We start from the raw sequence: 22,652 nt of genomic DNA on the forward strand, positions 1-22,652 counted from the left end.
CGGCCTAAAGAATGCCTTGAAGCAACATAGCTTACCTAGGAATTACATGACAGGAAGTGTTCAAGGTAGTACAGTGAGATTTAGCTCAAAACAGCACTAGAAGGAAAGTGATGGGTAACCCCAGTACTAAGAGCAGAACTAAAATTGATGTCTGCTCCCTGCCACTTTCTTCCTCTGTCACTGCTACCTTGAAACAGGCCAAACAAGTTTGTGAATAGATGAAAGGTACCTTTGTTGTACTGTGTCTTTTCTGCTGGCACAGAGATAGAGGGCAGAATCCTCCTGCTCCAAGGAACTGATATTGAGGTTGAAGTAGAAATTTTCATGTTGTTCAGCTGTGAATCGATTCGAGATTTTTTCCTTTCTCACCCAATAACTTAACGTAGAAAAAAAAAAAGCATCTTAGGACCCTGCCCCTGTACCTGATGATACCACAAAGTCTTCTCATGTCCAGAGATGGGATCACATCCCAAGGTCACTGACTGGCCTGTCTGTGACACTAGGTAGCTTGGGTATTGAGTGATGTTAGTATCCAGTTAACCACCTATGGGGTATGAAATGGAAAGAAACTGAGTAGCAATCCCCAAGAGGAAGGTTTTGTTGAAATATAAATGGAAATGTTTAAAAGGTAGAACCTCAGAAGACAATTTCCCAATTGAGACAGTATTCACCTGCAATCAAGAGATAAATTGTCATATAGAAGAAAATCCTGGAATGTATAGTATAGTCAGCTGTGGAAGAGGGCATGTCCTCCTTCAAGATTCTGCAGTGAGAGTTCTTGTTTAAAGCAGGTGAAAAATGCCTGTGGTACCTGATCCATCTTCTCTAGTCTGAGAGGCTGCTTTGACATGGTGTAGGCTCAGCCCCTTCATCACTACCTCCTCATCTCCATGTCACCAATGAAAGCAAGTAGGACTGACTCTGGAGGGCAGCCAGGGTGTATGTGTGTGGATGATTAAAGGGGGAATGACCCTTTTCATAAATCTTTTAGTTTTTTCAGTGGAGACAAACTTCATTTCCCTGTTTTGGGTGGGGGGAGTGTTTTTGGTTTTTGTTTTGTTTTGTTTTTTTGTTTTTGGCAAAGATACTGGAATTGTTTGCCATTTCCTTCTCCAATAATTAAATGATACTTACCTGAAAATTAGGAGAGGGAGTATCTCAGGCACTACAGGCACTAAATTCAGCACTAGAGGGAAAATGCTAATGGACTCCAGTCCCTGGTGCAGAGCTGTTGTTAACCTCCTACTTCCTACTTCTCTAGTCCGTGTTACCTGGGCTTGAGTTAAACAAGTTTGTGAAGTGATGAAAGGTTCCTGAGTGGCACTGTGTCTCTGCTGCAACACAGGGATGGAGAGGGCACAATCGTCCTGTCAGATGACATAGGAAAATGGATAAAATGACTTGCACATTGTTAGGCCACATATTTAACAAGTGTCTGGGTCTAAATTTTAGCTTATATCTTCTTGATTCCTTACCTGGTGCTCTATCCACTGTGTCGCCTACATGCTTATGGATATTTGAGTTCAAGTACATGTGAACTGTTTGTGAAACCAGCTATATAATTTCTATGTGCAGCTATTTTCCATTGTTGATGCATATACATGGAAGAAAATGTGCCCCAGTTTCAAAGAAGACAATGTCTTGATGCTCCTTTGTGTTTTACTATGATAATCTGAATAAATCTTCTTTTTCTTTGAATTCATTGAACATACTCCTTAACTAGAAAAACACAGTCATCCATAGGGACACATGAGATGTGGTTTTCAGTAATTAGGGGCCTAAAAGATATCTTGAAGCAACAGAGGGAGTGACAGAGGCACTACAGTGAGGAGGAGCAAAAGACAGCACTAGAGGGAAAGTGATGGGTAACCCCAGACCCTGGAGCTGAGCTATAATTGATGTCAGTTTCTTGATTTGTCTCTCCCCAATCATTGCATCCCTGGTCCCAATTCATACAGATTTTTGAACCTCTCATAGAGGTGTCTTTGTAATACTGAGTTTTCACTGCTGACCCAGAGATAGAAGGCAGAATCCTCTTGTCCCAAGGAATGGCTGTTGAATATGAATTGTAAGTTTTAAAAATATTTTATTTGTTTTTTCAACTATATACAACCAATCATTTTTGCAAGGTTTTGGTTTGACATTTTTCTCCCTCCCCTTGACAGAAAGCAATCTACTATAGACTCTACAACTATAACCATGCTAACAATAGATCCATATTGATCATGTTGTGAGAGAGAATCAAAAACCAAATGAAAGAAAGAAAACATTAGAGAGAAAAAAATGACATAGTACATAAAATAACCCTTACAAATTGAAGATAATAATCTTTGATCTGCATTTAAATTCCATAGTTTTTCTCTGGATATGAATGGTATTTTTAATCATAAGTCATTTGAAATTGTCTTTGTTCTTCTGGTTCCACTCAATTTACGTAAGTCTTTCTAGGATTTTCTGAAATCCTGTCCCTCATGATTACTCATAAAACAGCAGTGTTTCATCACATACATAATCCACAATTTGTTGGACCTTTCCCCAATTGATTAGCATCCCTTCAATTTCCAAGTCTTTGCCACTACAAAAAGAGCTGCTATGTATATTTTTGAAAATGTGGAATTTTTACCCTTTTTCATGTTTTCTTCAGGATACAGACCCCAGTACCAGTATTGCTAGATAAAAGGGGATGCACATTTTTATTGCCATTTAGGCGTAATTCCAAATTGCACTCCAGAAAGGTTGGATCAGTTCACAACTCCACCAACAATGTATTAGTGTCCCAGTTTTCCCATATTCCCTCCTGAAGTGTAAAGATTCATACCATTCAGCTGTGAATTGATCAAAGATGCTTCCTTTCTGATTCAATCAAATAATATGGGGGGGGAAAGAAACAACTTTGGGGTCTGATTCTGTTTCTGAGGATACTAGATACTATATACTAGATACTAGATACTAGATACTAGATACTAGATACTAGATACTAGAATGCCCTCTCATGTCCAGATAGAGTCATATCCAAAGGTCACTGACTGGTCTATCCTTGAAAACAGATAACTTGGGTATTGAGTAACTATTTTCCAGTTCACTACCTATATAATAAGATTAGGAAAGAAGCTGGGTAAGGGTTCTCAAGAAGAGGGCTTATATTGAAGCATGACAGAATCTGTTTGGAGATAGAATCTCAGAAGGCTATTTCCCAACTAGGCATAGTATGCATCTCTGATTAAGTGATAACACAAAATATAGAAGAAAAAAACAGGAATATATAGTTTAGTCAGTTCTGGAAGAGAGCTTGTATCCCTCAGGAGTCTACAGTGAGAGAGGTTCTTCTTCAGAACAGGAGGAATATGCCTGTGATATCACTGTTCCTGATCTATCCTCTGAAAGACTATGACATAGTACAGGCTCATCCCTGATACCACCTCCTCTGCATTTCTGTGCCACTAACGAAGTTCTACCCTACAGGTGGGGATGACTCTGGATGGCAAACAAGAGATATATAAAGGTATAAATAAGGGAGGATTTCCCTTTTCCTAAGCCTTTATTCAGATTTTTTAGTTATGTCAGACTCTTCATGACTCTATTTGAAGTTTTTTTGTTACTGTTTATTTCAAAGATAATGGAATTTGCCATTTCCTTCTCCAAAACTTGAATGATACTTATCTGAGTCAAGAGTGACAACTAAATGATATAATAGATAGAGCACTGGGCTTGAAATCAGAAAGACTCATCTTTCTAAGTTCAAATCCAACCTAAGACACTTCCTATCTGAATCACTCTAGGAAAGTTAATTAACTCTATATTTACCTTTTATCTTCACCCATGAAATGAGTTAGAGAAGAAAAATGGCAAACCTTTCCAGTATCTTTGTCAAGAAAACCCAAAATGGAGTAACAAAGAGTCAGACTTTCAGAAATGATGGAAACAAAAACAACAAAATTGGAAACAGTTGTTCCCTTTGCCAAGAGTTTTTTTTAAAAGTCTGTTACAAGATCCCTACTTCTTCAATACATAACTGCATCAGGACTGGCTTCCAGGATACACGGTTTCCTTTCATGGACTAAGTAAACATGTATGGTAGATACAACAATCACATCTTTATTGAAAAATTCTCTATGTTCTTCCCTAAACCATATGAATGTCAGTGGAACCATAATTTTTCCTAGTGACCAAAGGTAGAAGAGAAACTTTCCCAACCTCTTTAGGGAAGCTAGGGGAAATGCAAGTTGTGTCCTTAGGAGAAGGAAGAGTAGAGAGCTAAAGAGGAGTTCTCAGAGACTCAATCAATTTTGTCTCCATTTTCTACCAATTGGCACAAATTTTGAATTTCAACTCTTGCAACTCATGAAAATTCCCATTTCCTGTTGTTCTTTGCTTTATAATCCCCTTATGTGGTAATAATCATAATTAAAATAAAAACAATAATAATGGCAAATACTTATATAGCACTTACCATTTATGCTCTGGACACTGTGCTAAGACCTTCATAATTATTTTCTAATTTACAGTGCCCTAGGGAGCAATGGAATCTTTTTACCTTCACTTTAAAGATGATGAAACTGAGAAAAATGGGTGAAATGACTTGATCAAACTAACTGAACCTAGATTTGAAGTAATGTCTTCCTGATTTCATAATAGGTTCTCTATTCACTGAATCATCTAAACTCTTATGCAGATGTGAGCTCTGTGTTTGTGAATTGCCTATGTAACTCATATAAAACTGGCATTTAAAGTCATTCATCTATGGCTAATGGATCTTTTTATGAGAAAATATGGCCCAGCTTCAAAGGAGAATTGTCTTTTTACTCCATTCAATGATATTTAATTAAATATTTTTTCTTTGAATTAATTGCATCATCTGACTAGAAAAGGCAAATACATGGATTGGAGCTCATGGGCTCTGGTTTTGAGTGAATAGAAATCTCAAAGGTACTCTGAAGCAACATATCTTTGCTTAAGTATTAAATGATAGAGGGTCCCAAGTATTGCAGTGAGGAGTTAATGTTAGCACTAAAGGGAAAATGTTAAGTGACTCTAATCTCTGGTGCTGGGCTAAAATTGATGCCAGACTCCTACTTCCTGCCTCCACAGTTATTGCTCCCTGAACTTGGTCAAACAAGCATGTGAATAGATGAGAGGTACCTGGGTGACACTGTGCCTCTGCTACTGGCATAGAGGACAGAATTCCCTTGCTCTAATGACTGGATATTGAGGTTGAAGTAGACATTTTCAAGTTATTTAGCTGAGAATTAGTCAGAGATTTTTTCTGTTCTGAATCAATTCTTTATTGAAGAAGCAATAGAGGATCTCAGGGACCTGACCAAGTATCTGGTAGCTGATGATATCAGAATGCCCCATTGTGTGAGAGATGAAGTCACATCTCAGGATCACTGATTGTCCAGCCCTTGAGACCAGGTAATTTAGGTGTTGGGTGACTTTAGTCAGTCAACCTTAGAAGGTAAGAAGTAGAAAGAAGCTGAAACCCCAAGGGAAATGTTTAGAGATAGAATCTCAAAAATTTCCCAACTGGAAACAGTATTCACTTGCTATTAAGAGATAAATCAACATATAGAAGACAACTCTCATATGTACAGTCAGTTTGGGAAGAGGACATTCCTCCTTCTCTGCTCCCCAACCTTCAGGATTCTACAGTGATAAAGTTCCTCTCCTGAACACGTGGAATGTGCCTGATATCACTTTTTCTAATCCATTCTCCCATTCTGAGATTTTTGCTCTGACCTGGTGCAGTCTCAGCCCCACCACTACTTCTTTTTGTTGCCAAATCATTAATGAAATCCTATGCAGTAGGGGAGATTTACTTGTCTTGGTTGGCAAGCAGGAAAGAAGTTGGAGTGTGGGGAGGGGGTGATGCTTTAATTTTTACTTACTTTACTAAGTACTTATTTAATAAGCTTTAAATGCTACTTATCTCATTTTTTTCCTTTAGTTGAATTTTAAGCAAAAAAAAGAAGACAGCCAGAGAGACAGAGAAGGAAGGAAGGAAGGAAGGAAGGAAGGAAGGAAGGAAGGAAGGAAGGAAGGAAGGAAGGAAGGAGGGAGGGAGGGAGGGAGGGAGGGAGGGAGGGAAGGAAGGAAGGAAGGAAGGAAGGAAGGAAGGAAGGAAGGAAGGAAGGAAGGAAGGAAGGAAGGAAGGAAGGGGAAAAACAAATCCCATTACAAACTCCATATTCCTTTAATAAATAGCTCTGCTTTGTGGTTGGATTACACAGCACAAGTCTTATTTCCAGAATTAAACATGAGGAATAGATAAAACAACTTTCTTTGAAAATTCTCTATGTTCTTCCCCAAACCATGTGACTTTGAGAGGAACCATATTTCTTCCTGGTGGTCAATGGTAGTAGGATCACTAGGACTTGCCTTGCTCCTTAGAAGAGGGAGATCTGAGGATAGCAATGACCTCAGGAGAAAGAAGAGTGGAGTGAAGAGAGTTTCAATCAATGCCTCCTCCTATTCCTGCTAATCAACAACCATTAAAGTCAAAATTAAACTTCAACTCTTCCTATTCCTAAATATTCCCTCTACCTGAATTTTTATATTTCTGTAGTCCCTTATATTATAATAATCATCACAATCATAATAATAGTAACATCTGGTATTTTTGTAGAACTTATTATTCTCCAGTAAATGCTCTAAGAGGTTTACAATTATATCAAGTTTGATCATTTCAACAACCCTGGAAAATAGGTGCTATTATCTCTACTATAAAAAATGACACAACCGAAGCAAATGGATAAAATGACTTACCCATGGTCACATACCTAACATGTATCTGACCCCAAATTTTAACTCATATCTTCCTGATTCCTTCCCTGTCCCATCCATTATGTCACCTATTATGGATATGTGAACTCACTTTGTGTTTGTTTGTGTAACTGCCTATATAATTTCTTTTTATAATTTATATAGTTTTTCCATTGTCGATGCATATACATGGAAGACAATGTACCCCACCCTCAAAGGAAACAATATACTGTTGCTCCTCTAGATTTTACTATAATTTTTGAATAAATGTTTTTGCTTGCCTTTGAATTGATTGAAACTTCTCCTTGATTAGAAAAGTACATAACATCCATGGGGGCCATGTGCTGTGGTTTTCAGTGGATAGGGACTTTGAAGAGTACCTTGAAGCTGCATAGCTTTTTCTGAGTATTACATGAAAGGGAGTGTCCAAGGCACTACAGTGAAAAGGAACTAAAAAACACTAGGTAACCACAGTCCCTGGGGCTGAGCTAAAATTGATGTCAGCTTCTTGCTTCCTGCCTCCTGCCATTCCTCCCTGATCCAGGGCCAAATAAGTTTGTGAACATATGAGAGGTGCCTTTGTAGTACTGTGTCTTTGCTGTTGGCACAGAGATAGAGGGCAGAATTCCCCTGCTCCAAGGAACTTATGTTGAGTTTGAAGTGTGAATTTTTATTCTGTTCAGCTGTGAATAGATCAGAGCTGTTTCCTTTCATTCAATTGCTTAAAATAAAAATTAAAAAGCATCTCAAGGCCCTGCCCCTGTATCTGATGATACCAAAGTGCCCTGTCATGTCCAAAGATAGGGTCACACCCCAAGGTCACTGACTGGCCTGTCCTTGACATCAGGTAAGTTGGGTGTTGAGTAACTTTTGTTTCTAGTTGAGCACCTGTGGATAAGATGAGGAAAGAAGATGGTTAAGAGTTTTCTGGAGGAGGGCTTCTATTGAAGCATCAAGGGAAATGTTTAGAGGGAGATGCTCAAAAGGCAATTTCCCAACTGAGGTCAGTATTCACCTGTAATTAAGAGGTAAATCAGCATGTAGAAGAAAACCCTGGAATGCATAGTATGGTCAACTCTGGAAGTCAGCATTGACCCCACCCTGAAGAATCTGCAGTAAGAGAGGTTCTTGCCCAGAGCAGAAAGAATGTGCCTGTGATATCACTGTTCCTGATCCATCTCCTCCAGTCTGAGAGGCTGCTCTGATGTGGTGCAGCCTCAGTGCTGTCACCACCTCCTCCTTTTCTCCCTGCTAGTAATGACCTTCTCCATAGGTGGGGTTGGGCCTGCTTGACAGTCAGAAAGTATGTGTATAAAAAAAGGGGGGATGCCCCTTCTCCCAAGCCTTTGTTCAGTTGTTTCAATCTTCATGACTTTGTATGGGGTTTTCTTTGCAGATACTGGAGTTGTTTGACATTTTTTTCTCCAAATTCTTAAATGATATTCATCTGAGACAGTAGGGACAAATAAGTGATGCAGTGGATAGAGCACCAGGCTTGAAATTGGGAAGACTCATTTTTCTAAGTTCAAATTCAGCTTCAGACATTTCCTATCTTTGTCACCCTGGGCAAGTTAGTTGGTTAGTTCCTCACTCATAAAGTGAGCTTGAGAAGGAAATGGCAAAATCGTCCAGGATCTTTGCCAAGAAAACCCATAATGGAGTCACAAAGAATCAAATATGACAGAAATGACTGAACAATAACAATGAAATCAAAGACAGTCGTTCCTTTAACCCACAGATTTTTTTAAAGTCAATTCCAAGCTCCCTCCTCCTTTAATACATAGCTATGTATCAGGGGTTCCAGGACACAAAGTTTCCTTTGCATACCTAACTAAACATGAGTGATGGATACCACATATCTTTATATTTACATATATATATATATATGTATATATACATATATATATATATATATATATATATATTCTTTTCCAAAACATCTGAATGGGAGTGGAATTCTTCCTAGTGACCAAAAGTGGTTGAAGAATTTGTTCTTCCTCTTTAGGGAATCTAGGTGAAAGGTTAGCTGCGACCTGAGGAGAAGGAAGAATAAGGGAGTAAAGAGATGGTCTCAGGGATTCAATTTTGACAAAACAAATCTTGAATTTCAATTCTTGCAACTCATGAAAATTCACATTTTTTTGTTCTGTGCTTCAGGTTCCCCTTACTTGTTAAAAATAATAATTCTAATCATAATAACAACAGTAATAATGACAAATATTTATATAGCACTTTCTATTTATGCTCTGGGCGCTCTGCTAAGCCCTTCCCAATTATATTTTTATTTTATCCTTTCAATATCCCTGTGAAGTAAGGGCTGTGAATATCTCCATTTTAAACATAAGAAAACTGAAGCAAATCATTGAAATGACTTGATTTAATTATCTAATTCAAGTGTCTGAGCCTAGATTTCAACTCATATCTTCCTGGATTCCATACCAAGTTCTCTAAAACCAAGTCTCATCTAGAAGCTCATGAAGATGTGAGCTCAGTGTACTGGAACTGCCTATGTAATCCCTTCATAACTACTATACGTAGTTATTCTTCCATTGCTATAGATCTACTTGTAAGAAAATATGTACTAGCTTCAAAGGAGAACTGTCCGGTTTCTCCATTGTCTTTTATCATGCTACTTAATTAACAACTTTTACTTTGAATTAACTGCATCCTCTCTCTGACTAGAAAAAGTAACTTCATGCATGGGGGATTCATGAATTGTGGTTTGGGTGAACAGGAAACCAAAAAGTCCTTATAGCAATGTAGCTTTGCTTGAATATTAGGGAGTATCTCAGGTACTACAGTGCTGAAGACATAAAGTCAGCATTACAGGAAAAATGTTAAGTGACTCTAATCTCTGGTGCTGGGCTAGAAATGATGCCAGCCTCCTGCTTCCTGCCTCCTCTCACTGCTCCCTGGACTTGGACCAAACAAGTTTGTGAACAGATGAGAGGCCCCTATGTGGCACTGTATCTTTGCTGCTGACACAGAGATGGAGGATGGAATCCACCTCCTCCAATGTTGAGTTTGAAATGGAAATTTTCATTTTGTTTCTCTGTGAATTGAGTAGAGATTTTTTCCTTTCTAGCTCAATAGCTTAATATATAGAGAAAACAATATTCAAGGACCTGGCCTAGTATCTGAAGATATTACAATGATGCTTTATGTCCAGAAAGGGGTAACAACCCAGGATCACTGACTGCCCTGTCCTTGAGACCAGGTAACTTGAATCTTAAGTGACTCTGAGATCCAGTTGACAACCTGTGAGGTAAGAAAAGGAAAGAAGTTAGGGAACAGTGTCCAAAAGGTGTTCTATTTAAGCCCTAAAGAGAATATTTAGAGGTAGATCCTCAGAAAGCAATTTCCCAATTGATACCAATATTCACCTGCTATTAAGAGAAAATATCATATAGAAGGAATCCATAGTAGTGTCAGATCCAGAAAAGGACATTTTTTTCACTCAAGAGTCTAGAGTGAGTTAAGTTTGTCTCATGAGTTAAGTTTGCCTGTAATATCACTATTCCTGATCACTTGGCTCCCTCAATTTGATCTTGATAATACTGTCCTGTTACTACCTCTTCATTGTCTGCATGTTATTGATGAAATCCTACCCAGTAGAAGGGACTGACCTTGGATGGAAGGCAGGGGGTATGGGAGGGGTAATTCCCCCTTCTGTCAAGCTTTAAATATTATTTAGCTGAGACAGTTGCTCCATCTGCCAGGATTTTCTTTTGAAAAATCAAATACAAGTTCCTTACTTCTTCAATACACAAATGAGTAGCAGGGCTGACTTCTAGGACATGAGGCATCTTTTGTAAAACTAGCTAAACACAAAGGATGGTTCAATAGTTACAATTTTATTCGAAGATCTTGTATTTTCTTGGAATGGACAGATATGAAAATTGTTCCAATGACTATGAAAGTGACTGAAACACACAGTCACACAGATAGGAAATATCTGAGGCCAGATTTCCAATCATTTCTCTCTGACTGACTTAGGACCTGGTGTACTTTTCACTGTCACCTAGAAGTTTATGTGATCTAGCATATGTAAAGTGCATATGTATACCCCATATTTAATTCCTATGTGAATTTAATATTCCATTAATTTAATATTCCGCCCTGTGGATTTGGTTTTTTGGGGGGGAGAGATTTTTTTTCAAGGCAATGGAGTTAAGTGACTTGCCCAAGGTCCCATTATCTAGATATTTGTGGACAATGTGCCCCAGTTTCAAAGGAAGCAATGTTCTGCTGCCATTTTGTGTTTTACTATTTCATGAAATGTTTTTCCTTTGAATTAATCACATCCTTTCCCTGACTGGAAAAAGAAAATATAATAATAGGGGCACATGAAATATACTTTTGAGTGGATAGGGACTCACAGAGTACTTTGGACCAATATAGCTTTTGTGGGGGAGGCCATGAGAAGTGTCCCAGGTGCTACAGTGAGGAACATTAAAGAGAAATGCTAAGCGACTCTAGATTCTGATGCTAAGCCAGAACTGATGCCAGCCTCCTGCTTCCTGCTTCCCCAGACTTGCTCTCTGGTCTTGGGATGAACGAGTTTGTGAACAGAGGAAAGGTGTGTCTGTGGCGCTCTGTTTATGTGGCTGGCACAGAGAAAGAGAGAGAGAGAGAGCAGAATCCTCCTGCTTCAAGGAACTGATGTGGAGGTTGAAGTGCAAATTTTTACACTGTTAAGGTGTGAATCACTTTTCTTTCTCATTCATTTTCTGATTAAAAAAGTAAAAAAGCATCTCAGGGCCATGACCCTGTGTCTGGTGGCACCAAATTCTGTCCTGAGATTGGATCACATCCCAGGATCCCTGAATGTCCTGTCTTTAAAATCAGATGATTTGGTTGTTGAATGACTAGTTTCCAACTGACCACCTATGGGGTAAGAAGAAAAAAGAGGATAGGTAATAGACTCAAGGAGGAGGACATCCAAAAGGGAAATGTTTCGAGAGAGAACCTCAGAAGGAAATTTCCCAACTGAGAGCACTATTCACCTAAGATAAAGTGTCATAGAGAAGAACACCAAGTATGCATATTAGGTTCAGATCTGAAAGAAGACATTTCCCATCTCAAGAGTCTGCAGTAAGAAAAGTTCCTCTCTCTGATAGGTATATACTTGTGATAGCTCTGTTCCTTATCACCTCTTACTGTCCTCAAGTCTGAGATCCTACTCTGAAATGGAGTAGGCAGTCCTATCACTACCTCCTTCTCATTTCCTTGTCATTAATGACATCCACCTAGCAGGTGGGACTGGCCTTGGATGGCAGGAAGGAAGTATGTCTGAACATGGTGATGGTGATCTCCCTTCCCCCAAACATTAAATAATATTTTCCCAAGACAGTTATTTCCTCTATCAACTGAATTTCTTTTGAAAAGTCAAATGCAAGCTTCCCCCTCCTTGCATACACAGCTGTGCATCAGCGTTGACTCCCAGGACACAAGGCCTTCTTCCTAGAACTAGCTAAACATGAGTGGTGGCTACAACAGTCATATCATTTAAAGAGTCTTTACTTTCTTTCCAGAACTAGCTGAATTTGAGTGGGACCATGGCTCCTCCTAGTGGCCAAAGGAGTAGAAAACTAGACCTTGCCATTGTTCTTTGGGGAAACTGGGTCAGAGGGTAGCTTTGACCTTGACATGTGTGTCCAACCTGGGTCCTCCAGGCCCATTCATGCAGTCAACATTGCATTTGTTATTGTGGATACTCCCACTTAAAAGAATGAAGAGTAATGCCCAAAGAGGAATAAAACTGTTCATACCCTTTGACCCAGCAATTCCAATTCTAGGTCTTTTTCCAGAAGAAAATATAAAAAAAAGAGAAAGTCCTACATGTTCCAAAATATTCATAGCCCTTCTTGTTGTAGTGGCAAAGAATTGGAAATTGAAGGGAACCCCATCAATTGGGGAATGGTTGAACAAGTTATGGTATATGAATACTATTGTTCTATTAAAAAAACATAAATGGTTGGACTCTAGAGAAGCATGGAATGACTTATAGGATCTGATACTGAGTGAAGAGAGCAGAACCAAGAGAACAATGTACACATCAACAACAGCATTATGAGATGAACAACCTTGATGGAAGCAACTCCTCTCAGAAATTCAGAGAGCTAGGACAACTGTATTAGACAAACTCTGGACAATGTTATCCCCATCCAGAGGAAGAGAAACAAAATAAAACAAAACATAAACACACACACACACACACACATACATACATACATACATACATACACACAAACCACCCTTTAGAATTTGATGAACACTTTATAAAATTATTTCCTATGTTTCTCCTTCCCTTAATCCGAGTTTCTCATACCAAAAATAACTAATCTGTAAATATGTTTATCAAAAATATGTATGTGCAGTGTTAACCTGACTGTTCACCATTGAGGTAAGGGAGGTGGGAAGGGAGGGTGGAAGGAAATTTTGTAACATAAAAATATACATATGCATATTGCTGAAAATAAATAAATAAATAAACCTGAAAAAATTATTATTCCAGCAAAAAAAAGAGCATGAAGAGTAAAGGTTTCATAATTTCAATCAGCTCCTCCTCCTATTCTTAGCAGTAAGTACTACTTATAGCCAAACTTGAATGTCAACTCTTCTTACTCCTGAAAATTCCCACTACCTGCACTTCAGTGCTTCAAGATCCCTTTTTATGATAGTAATAATAATAATTACAATTATAATTTTGACAGTAACAATAATAACTACACTTCTATAGTATTTTGAGGTCTGCAACAGCACTTTAAAGATCTTTTCTCATTTTGTTCATATATATATATATTTATATATACTTTGAGATAGTACAATTTTACAGATAAGAAAATTGAGATGTGTAATAGATAAAGTGTAGTGTCCAAAGTCATAGAGCTGTTAAGTGTCTCAAGGTAAGATCTGAAGTCAAATCTTCCTGAATCTAGGTCCAATACTCTGTCACTACCCCCTAACTATCTACCAACTTCAAAGTAGGTTGAACTATCCACAGCAACAATTTATCCTCTAACTACCTTCCACTTCTCATCACTACCACCAAGTAAAGCCTCCATAGCATATACAGATATTTAAGTTTCTGTTGCCAATATGGGAATATGCCTTGATAGGCATGCAGTCTTTTCCCTCTCTCTCTCATAGTGAGCCTCTAGCAGCTCACATGTCCAGTTGGCCATAAAGAGGGCAATGATCATTAGGAAGAAACTTCAAAAGCAAAACTTTTCAATCAATCAACAAGTATTTGTGAATCCACATATTTATGCTAGGTACTGAGGAGACGTAGAGCAAAATTTAGTAGATTCTTGCCTTCAAAGGGGCTAAACATATTCACATATGAGTATAGCAGTAAGTTGTCAGAAAAGGTAATTTCCCCACCCTTAGGACTTCTGGCCTCAAGAAATAGATTCAGGGGTTTTGTTTGTCCTTTTCCATTCCAGGTTCAGGAATGGACTCACTGGATTCTGGAGCTTAAGAGACTGGAACCCAGGATACTAAGATGCTTCAAAAAGCCCAGCAGGGAAGGTCTGGGAAAGCCAGGAACATTTTGAACTCAGAACTTGGTGGTACTAAGGCTATATAGGAATTGAGTTATGTCATGAACCTAATCCCTTTCCCATCCCCAGAAACTGATGAAGATGGGGGAATTATGCCTAGGAGAAGTTATGGGAAAGGGAGATGTTTGTATAGTTTTACAATATTCCTTCATAAAAGTTTATCTGATTATTAAGTAATTAAATGCTTAGACCCATAAAATTAGGAGGTCCCATTCATTAGAAGCTTGAGCCAATACCAAAAACCAGACACCCTGCTCCAACAACACAAGAATACCAGAGATCCCTGGGGAAGCAAAAGAAATATAATATATCTGGCCTTCAGCAATGCGGATCCACAGAATCACTATCACATATTTAATCTGGGGGGGTAGAAGTATTACCAGCCAAGGAGGGGGTTGTGAATCTGTGAAGTACTCAAGAGGTCGAACTCTAGCTATGCATTGGAGAAAGCCCAGAAGGTAAAGAGGGAAAGGGAAAGATGAGGAAGGAATACAGGCATAGGAGATGGTTCTTAGGAGATGGTTCTTCAAAAATGGTGTGAAGCAGAGATTAAAAGATGAATGTAAGGAAGAGCAAAACATTCGGTTTAGCATAAGAGTCAAAATGTCAAATAAACCTGAAAATGTAAAGAATAGTCAGATTATGAAGGATTTTCAATTACAGTGGAATTAATATTTGATCATTAAAATAAATAGGGAATGACTTGATTGATCACAGGAGTCACACCATTTTATCTGTGATTTGATACTATTATTTGGCTCCAGGAAATAGTTTTGTTTTGGAGTTCAGTTTGAGGAAAGGAAAGATTTGAAGTCAGGACACCAATTGGAAAGCTATTGAAATAGTCCAAGTGAGAGGCATGTAATCTAAAAGTATTCATTCTAGTAACTAAATCCATTTGGATTTGGCTTAATAAAATTATTTTAGATCTATGACACTTTCTTGTTGCTTAGTTCTGAAAATAAATTTTCTAATTTTTTGTTAGATGACATTTTCATATATAAAGAAATAGGTTAAATTTCTTTGTAATAAACTGCATAAGGAATATTATTTTTTTTCTTGACCTCCAATTCAAGGGGTGGAAGATAATTTCTCCTAGGAGAAGAGAAGCAAAGTATTGCATTTGTGGCAAAGGAAATAGGGTTGAGGAGTCTACTTGACTTCCTATCTCTCCTAAGCTCCTTTATTCCCTATGACTTAGTGGATGCTTTGATCTTTCTGCATGTTTGGCTGATAAGTTTCGGTGTCCAGAAACTGTGCACTGATAAGTTTCCATTCTATCTCTATCATCATGAGTGTAATTTATTTTAGTTAATAAGTGAAAGAATGAAAAAATCAGGCAGGGGTGGAATTTTCTATTTATGACATAGCACAACTTCCCACATAAATAGTAATGCCATTATTTAATAGAGACTATGCAAGGGCAGATGAAGAAGAAAAGGAAGCACTAACACCAGAGTGGACCTGTGGTACAGTGAACTTTTGAAAAATATATTGATAACTACATGTTGACATAATTGGTTTCTTTTGTAGTCCTACATGTTTTAAACATTATTTTTAAGAAGACATCCATAAGACTTCACTGGTTTATCAAGGGGTCGGTATATACAATAATAATAATAATAATAATAATTATAATAATAATAATTATAATAATTATAATAATAATAAATTATAAAGAACCACTGTACTAGAGAGAAGAAAACATGTGCAAATTAATAATCTGTGGTTTCAATGAAGAAGATTGCTCTGCTGGGGAAGGGGGATGGGAGGGGAAGGACAAAAAAAGAAATGAGCCCTCTGGGTCAAAGATTGAAAAGAAGAGACCTTAGAATATAAGGTAAAGATAGTTTCTGATGCTACCTTACTGGAACTCAGAGGCAAGCAGGAACAAAGAGGCAAAAGTCTAGAAAGATATAAGAAAGAAAAAGAAAGAAAAGAAAAAGAAAAAGAGAAAAAAATCAAAATAATGCAGTCATTACAATGACCACTTATTAAGAGTCAATTATTATGCCAGTCACTAGAATTAGGGAATACTAAAAATTGAGATAATCCCTGTCCTTGACATTCTGGTGGAAAAAGATAATAACCATCTAATTATTTCTGAAGGGAACTCCCGGCAAGGAATGTTCTCTACCAATGTAGATCAACAACTATTTTCAAGTTATAGTATTATAGATTTTGCTAAAGTTCTGGAAGTTAGGAGACTTATGCAGGATCTCACCATTAGTATGTGTGGAAAAAAAGAATTGAGACATTGAACTTGTCTTCCATATCTTCTTGCAAATATTCCTATAAGAGTTTCCTTTCTTCTATTCTTCAGTACTTCTTGACTGCCTCCCCATGACATCTTCAACCCTTTCTCTATACAATTGATGGGTTTTTAGAGAATGTTCAGATATTGACAGAAAGTTATAAATTCTACAGCCATTTCATTCTCAACACAATCCTACTCAAAATTGCTCCATTCCTACTCCTCCTCCCATTCCAATCATCAATACAGAATTACAATAATTTTAAGTAGAAGCAACATTAGAGATCATTTGATTTAATTTTTTAATTCTACAGGTGAATAAACTGAGATCTAAAGAGGTTAAACCACTTCCTCAAAAATCATTCCTCTTATGAAATACTCTAGATTGTTCAATAAATAGTCTATTGATAATTAGGATGTTTTCTTATGTTGCAATAACCATGAGGAACTTTTCCAAGGAAGGAAAAGCCAAGGAGCATATATTTAAATATTAGTAGCAGCAGACAGAATGGCCAGGAGGAGCAAAGGATATCTGAACTAGTAACGACTTTCTTCTTCTAAAAGTTCTAGAGGAAGAAGCCATTTGACGATTTGTCCAGGTGACCCTCTTACTCATGGGTAACAAGAAGGATTCTTAAACCTTTTTGGAATCATAGACCCTTTGACAGTATGGTAAAACCTATGAAATTCTCTTCAGAATAATCTTTTAAAATGCATAAAATAAAAAAGGAAATTAATTACATATATATATATATGCTTATATGAATGTATGTATGTGCATATGTATTTCCCATCCAAGTTCATAGATTCCTCCCCTTCAAACCTATACACAGATGCCATAGGGGTCTGTGGACTCTAGGTTAAGTACTCTTTGGTTAGGAAAACCTAAAAGAACTGGGGAATTAGGGAATTATTCTGGCTAAAAACAAAAACAAAAACTCAAAATTCAATGGCCCTCCAGGCAGAAACAATGACATTTCTCTCACTTGTCCTATTTCTACATCCTAAACTCATTAAAGAAAACATTTTAAAGGTATTAGTCTTCCCTAGAGGCCATTTGGTCCATCCTCCCAGTCATGGTATAATTCTATCTGCAAAGATTTTTGAGACTCCAATTACAGAGATAAATATTTTAATCACATTTAGAGTTACATTTAAGATTCTTCATTTCTTTCCCTTTCTAACAGTGGATACTTATTGATAACCTTGTTCTGTTTTTTAGTATTATTTATCCAACATTTATATATCCAAATTTTACTGAGATTCTATTAAGTTCTTAGATGGCACAGAGGATAGAATTCTGGGCATGGAGTCAGGAAGACTTGAGTTCAAATTCAACCTTAGACACTGACTAGCTATATGACCCCAGACCTGTCATTTCACCAATGTCTTCCTCAATTTCTCATCTGAAAATAATTTGGAGAAGGAAATTGCAAACCCCAAATGAGCTCACAAAGAGTTGGACATGACTGAAACAACTGAACAACAATAATGTGCCCAGGTCTTAACTGTTGCTAAAAAGATACAAGTAGAAACCACAGACTTGGCTTGGAATCAGCAGAAAAATATTAGTATTATAAAAAGATAGAATCTATTTTAAGGAGAAGCATGGGATTTAAAGCCTTATAGGAAGATCCCTGTGGGCCACATATATAGACTCACAAAATCACATATTACATCATCTTTTTAAAATTTTTTACTATTTATTAAATATTTCCCAGTTACATTTTAATCTAATTCAAGTACATTCTAGGACATTGCCTATTTCAGCAGTCAGAGAGTCACATATTTGATACCTCTGGACCTGATAACCTCCAAGAGCCCATTTAGTGTTCAGTTTCTATGACTCTATTCTGTGATTCCCTCTTGAGCAACATCCCATCTCTTCTCATCCCTTCTTGTTTCTCAGCTAGCATCTGAGGAGGTTTATGCACAACGATCAAGGGAATCTGCAGCTCTGTGGTTAAACTACTGGCACAGAGATATGTGGCTGAGTCTTCCATTTGAAGAGGTTTGATCTGAATATTCAGGTATTCCTTGGAAGGGTCTGGTTTAAAGCGATCAGAAGTAGTCTCATTTGCAACAAGTTGTTGATAATTGAAATAAAATAGAGTCTGGATCTCCTTGTTCGAGTCCTGCCGATACCAGTACATAGCATCATGACCTAAGTCCTGGTTACATCTTAGGATCGTCTCCTGTCCCTTTCCCTTGATCAGATGCCTTGGGCTCTGTGTGATCCTGGAATCCATAAGGTCTGTGGGGGAAGAAAAACAGTAGATGGGAGAGAGAGAACTCAGAAATTAGTTTATTTTATTGCAGTTGAGGGGAAATTTTGGAACTGTACCTTAGCAAGTCAGGAACTAAGATTTCTTAGTTATTCAGAACTCACCTGTCTCCAGGAGAAAAATGGTCACTAAAGAGAAAAACCTGATACTCATTTTAGTTTCAGTAGAAATAAGGAGGCTTTTCCTATCACAAGGCATTGTTTGCTAGAGTAATGAAAAAGAAGAGAATACCTGGAAGTCTAGGCATGCACCCACCTATAGATGGAGATAGACTGTGATGCCACTGCTATTACTAACTCTAAAAGAATGAGTGTAATCTGGGAATAGAGAAAGGACTTTAAGCATATTAATCTGGCAGCTGAGTGGAGGATGCAAAAGAGAAAAGGGACACAATAGTCCAAAAGATGGGAAATGGCATCAGGAAAATCCAGCTGAGCCATCAAGTACTTAGAGAAACAAAATTACCATATTCTTCCCAAGCCAAAAACACATTCAGCTAGGACTGCCTCCTTCATAAGAGGATAGTCTTTATGCTTATCCATGAGTATATTTTCTCCTCTCAATGGATTTTTTTTCAAGGCAATGGGATTAAGTGACTTGCCCAAGGTCACACAACTAGACAATTATTAAGTATCTTAGTCCACATTTGAACTTAGGTCCTCCTGACTCCAGGGCTGGTGCTGTATCCACTGTGTCACCTAGCTGCCCCCTGGAATCTATATATTTTACTATATTCCTGAATGAAGCTAATATTAGTATTATTTCTTTCTTCCTGTTAAGAAATTGATTAAATCCTTTTTCTTTCTGTGGGTTCCCTGGTTATTATAAATTTACTCTAAATTCCATTTCTATCTTACCCTTAATCATACTCCCAAGTCAAGCCATGAAACATATATTAAACCCTTAGCATGCCCTGATTACTATGCTAAGCACAAGGATACAGAGAAAGGCAAACACTGCCCTTAAAATCACATTTCTTTTAAGTCATTGTTGTTGTTGGAGTTTTCTCCCAACTACATGTAGAGATAGCTTTCAACTTTCATATTTGTGAAAGAAAATCACATTCTTTTTTAAGCCATTGTATATTTTACCCAATTACATGTAGAGTTAGCTTTCAACTTTAATTTTTGTAAAAGAAAATCATATTCTGATGGGGGAGACTTGGGTGTAAAAAATTATGTGCAAACAAGATATATGCAGGATGAATTAAAGGTAGTATAGTCTAAGAGGGAAGGCAATAGCATTGTGGTGGATTGGGAAAGACTTCCTAAAGAAAGTGTGATTTTAGCTGAGAGTTGAAGAGATGATACAAAGAGGGAGAGAGAGATGCAGGCTTAGAGGGCAGCCAGTGAGAATGTACTAAGTATCTTGTGTGAGGAACAGAAAGGAGGCCAGTGTCACTGGATCTTAGAGTAAAATGGACGATAGCATTTGTTTTAAAATATTTCCCATGTAGACTGTTCTTTGGGATGCAGCCAATCTGCTTATTTTTTCCTCCTCTTTCCAAAGAAATAATTGTTCACAACTTATAAAAAGACTGTCAGTCAACAGAATTTAAGAATATCTTGAAGGATCGAGCTCTGTCAATTGACATTACAGATTTTTTTTTAAACCATGAGGCAAAGAATTTAGAGATAAAATGAAGATATTTATTCCAAAATAAAGTTATGGGGCAACTAGGTGGCAGTGAATAGAGCATGGGCACTGGAGTCAGGACGACTTGAGTTCAAATCCAACCTCAGACACTTATTAATTGCCTAGCTGTGTGACCTTGAGCAAGTCACTTAACTCCATGGCCTTTAAATAAATAAAATTTTTAAAAAATAAAGTTATGATCAAATATTTGGATCAAAGGGGAAAGGGTAGGAAAGGCCTTCTATAGAAGGTGGCAATTTGAGTTGAGACTTGAAGGAAGCTAGGAGGAGAAAGTAACAAGGGAGATAAAAGTCATGAGTCATTGAAATGGTATGTAGAGATATAATGATAAGAAAGGTGAAAAGAGTGATAATCATAGACATTCCAAGTTAGACAGGACTGCAACAGATACCTAGGTCAACTCATATCTAAAGTGGAAATCCCTTCAATCACCCCAAGCCCTGCCTGAAGTCCCCTGGCATACAGGGTCACCATAGTCTTGATCTATATCTGGCCACTGATCCCAAAGGCTTCAGAGCAGAAAGTGAGGCTGGTGACTTTGCACAGCACTCCCCTCACTTAAATCCAATTCATTCGCATGTCATGTCACCACCTCCCTGATGTCATGGTCCTCTGACAAACAATAGCCTAAAGTCGCCTAAAAGTGGTAAACTCTCAAGGTAGCTTGTGCTTGGATAATACCAGATCTGGCAGGTCTTAACAGGTTTGCTAACAAACAACTCAAATTTCACCAATCTCTTCAAAATTCCTGAGTGAAATTGGAGTTGTAAATTAATAAGCATATCAAGACAAAACAGATCTGACATTTTCATGGCATATAGCCATGCATCCAGTTTACCTCATGCCACAAAAAAGCTTCATAGCAGTAAAAAGAAAAAAAATGCCATTATAATATTCTATTATTATTACTAATTAAGTTATCATCTGATTCTCACAGTCTAGTCCAAATTTTGTTTTATTTGTTCAGAAGTTTCTTTCCAATAGCCCACATTGCCCAAGGCTATTTCTACTCTAGAGAACTGGAGACCAGCCAGTGACTTAGAGAGGGTGTAGAGTCAAGACCATTGTGCAATCGATGATTGGCTTCATATAAATAAATGCTTTGTAGAGTCTTTACATGATTCATCCTGCTCATTAGTCTCTTGAACCCTGGGCTTCCAGGCTCTCCTCACTTTCTCCCATCCTTACCTCCTTTTATCCTCTGGAACCAGGACTGAATTACTGTGCACCATGACTAACAAAGCCATCAATTCTCTCTTTAACCTCTTACATTTCCTGTGTAGGACAGGTTTGTGTACAGAGGATAAGGGATATTGAATCCCTGTGGCTTTACTGCTAGCACAGAAATACACCGCTGAATCCCCTTTCTCTGTGGGTTCAATGGCCAGGTTGCAGGGTTTGTTGCTGGGACATTCAGCTAAGAATCGATTTTGTAATAACCCTGAATTCTCCAAGACTTGGTCATCCTGTAAGTAAACTAAAAACTTCAATTCTTCTCCCAGGATCTGTTGATACCAGTAAATGAAGCGCTGTTCTTTGATGGGGTCACATTTAAATACCACTTTCTGTTCTCTCCCTTTGATTATATATCTTGGCATCTGAGTAACCCCAGAATCCATGAGGCCTATGAGGGAAGGAGATAAAAAAAAAAACAAGATTTGGAGCCTGGGGTTGAGTCTGGAATTTGTAGCCACAGAATAAAGGTTAGGAGGTGAAGCTGGGCCAGACCAGAAGAGGAAGTTCCCATCCATGTGCCAGGACTCACCTGTTCCTAGAAAACAAATGACCACATATGAGAGGACCCATCTTTCTGTAGCCATGACAAAGGTACATATCGTATCCTCTACCTTCAGTCACCCTCCTAGAGAGGGTTGTTCTTTCTGTTTGATTTCTATTTAGCCAATCAGAATTCTTCTTTCGTGATAAGACCATCTCCAAGGGCAAAGCAAGCATGGCCTACTTTGGTATAACATGATCATCACATAATAGGAGAAGGAAAGCCCTTTTCTAAGACAAAGTTTCCAGGACTACTAATGAATTCATCTAATTACTTTGGAGCCCAGGATAGCACCATTATCATCATTTCCTCTGAAGTGGCTCTGATATTTGTAAGAAATCTGTTCCTGTCTCTAT

The 22,652-nt window shown here is 37.8% G+C and overlaps 1 gene segment (V, D, J or C); it reads right to left on the minus strand.

Annotated features, from left to right (window-relative positions):
* Positions 1-22,354, minus strand: part of LOC141492841 (T cell receptor beta constant 2-like) — a 439,396-nt gene extending 417,042 nt beyond the window's left edge. The window contains 1 exon segment of the C gene segment in view: positions 22,285-22,354. Within this exon segment, the coding sequence occupies positions 22,285-22,339 (55 nt within the window).
* Positions 22,355-22,652: the final 298 nt, after the last annotated feature.

Source organism: Macrotis lagotis, chromosome 7 (assembly GCF_037893015.1).
Source record: "Macrotis lagotis isolate mMagLag1 chromosome 7, bilby.v1.9.chrom.fasta, whole genome shotgun sequence".
Taxonomy (NCBI): Eukaryota; Metazoa; Chordata; class Mammalia; order Peramelemorphia; family Peramelidae; genus Macrotis; species Macrotis lagotis.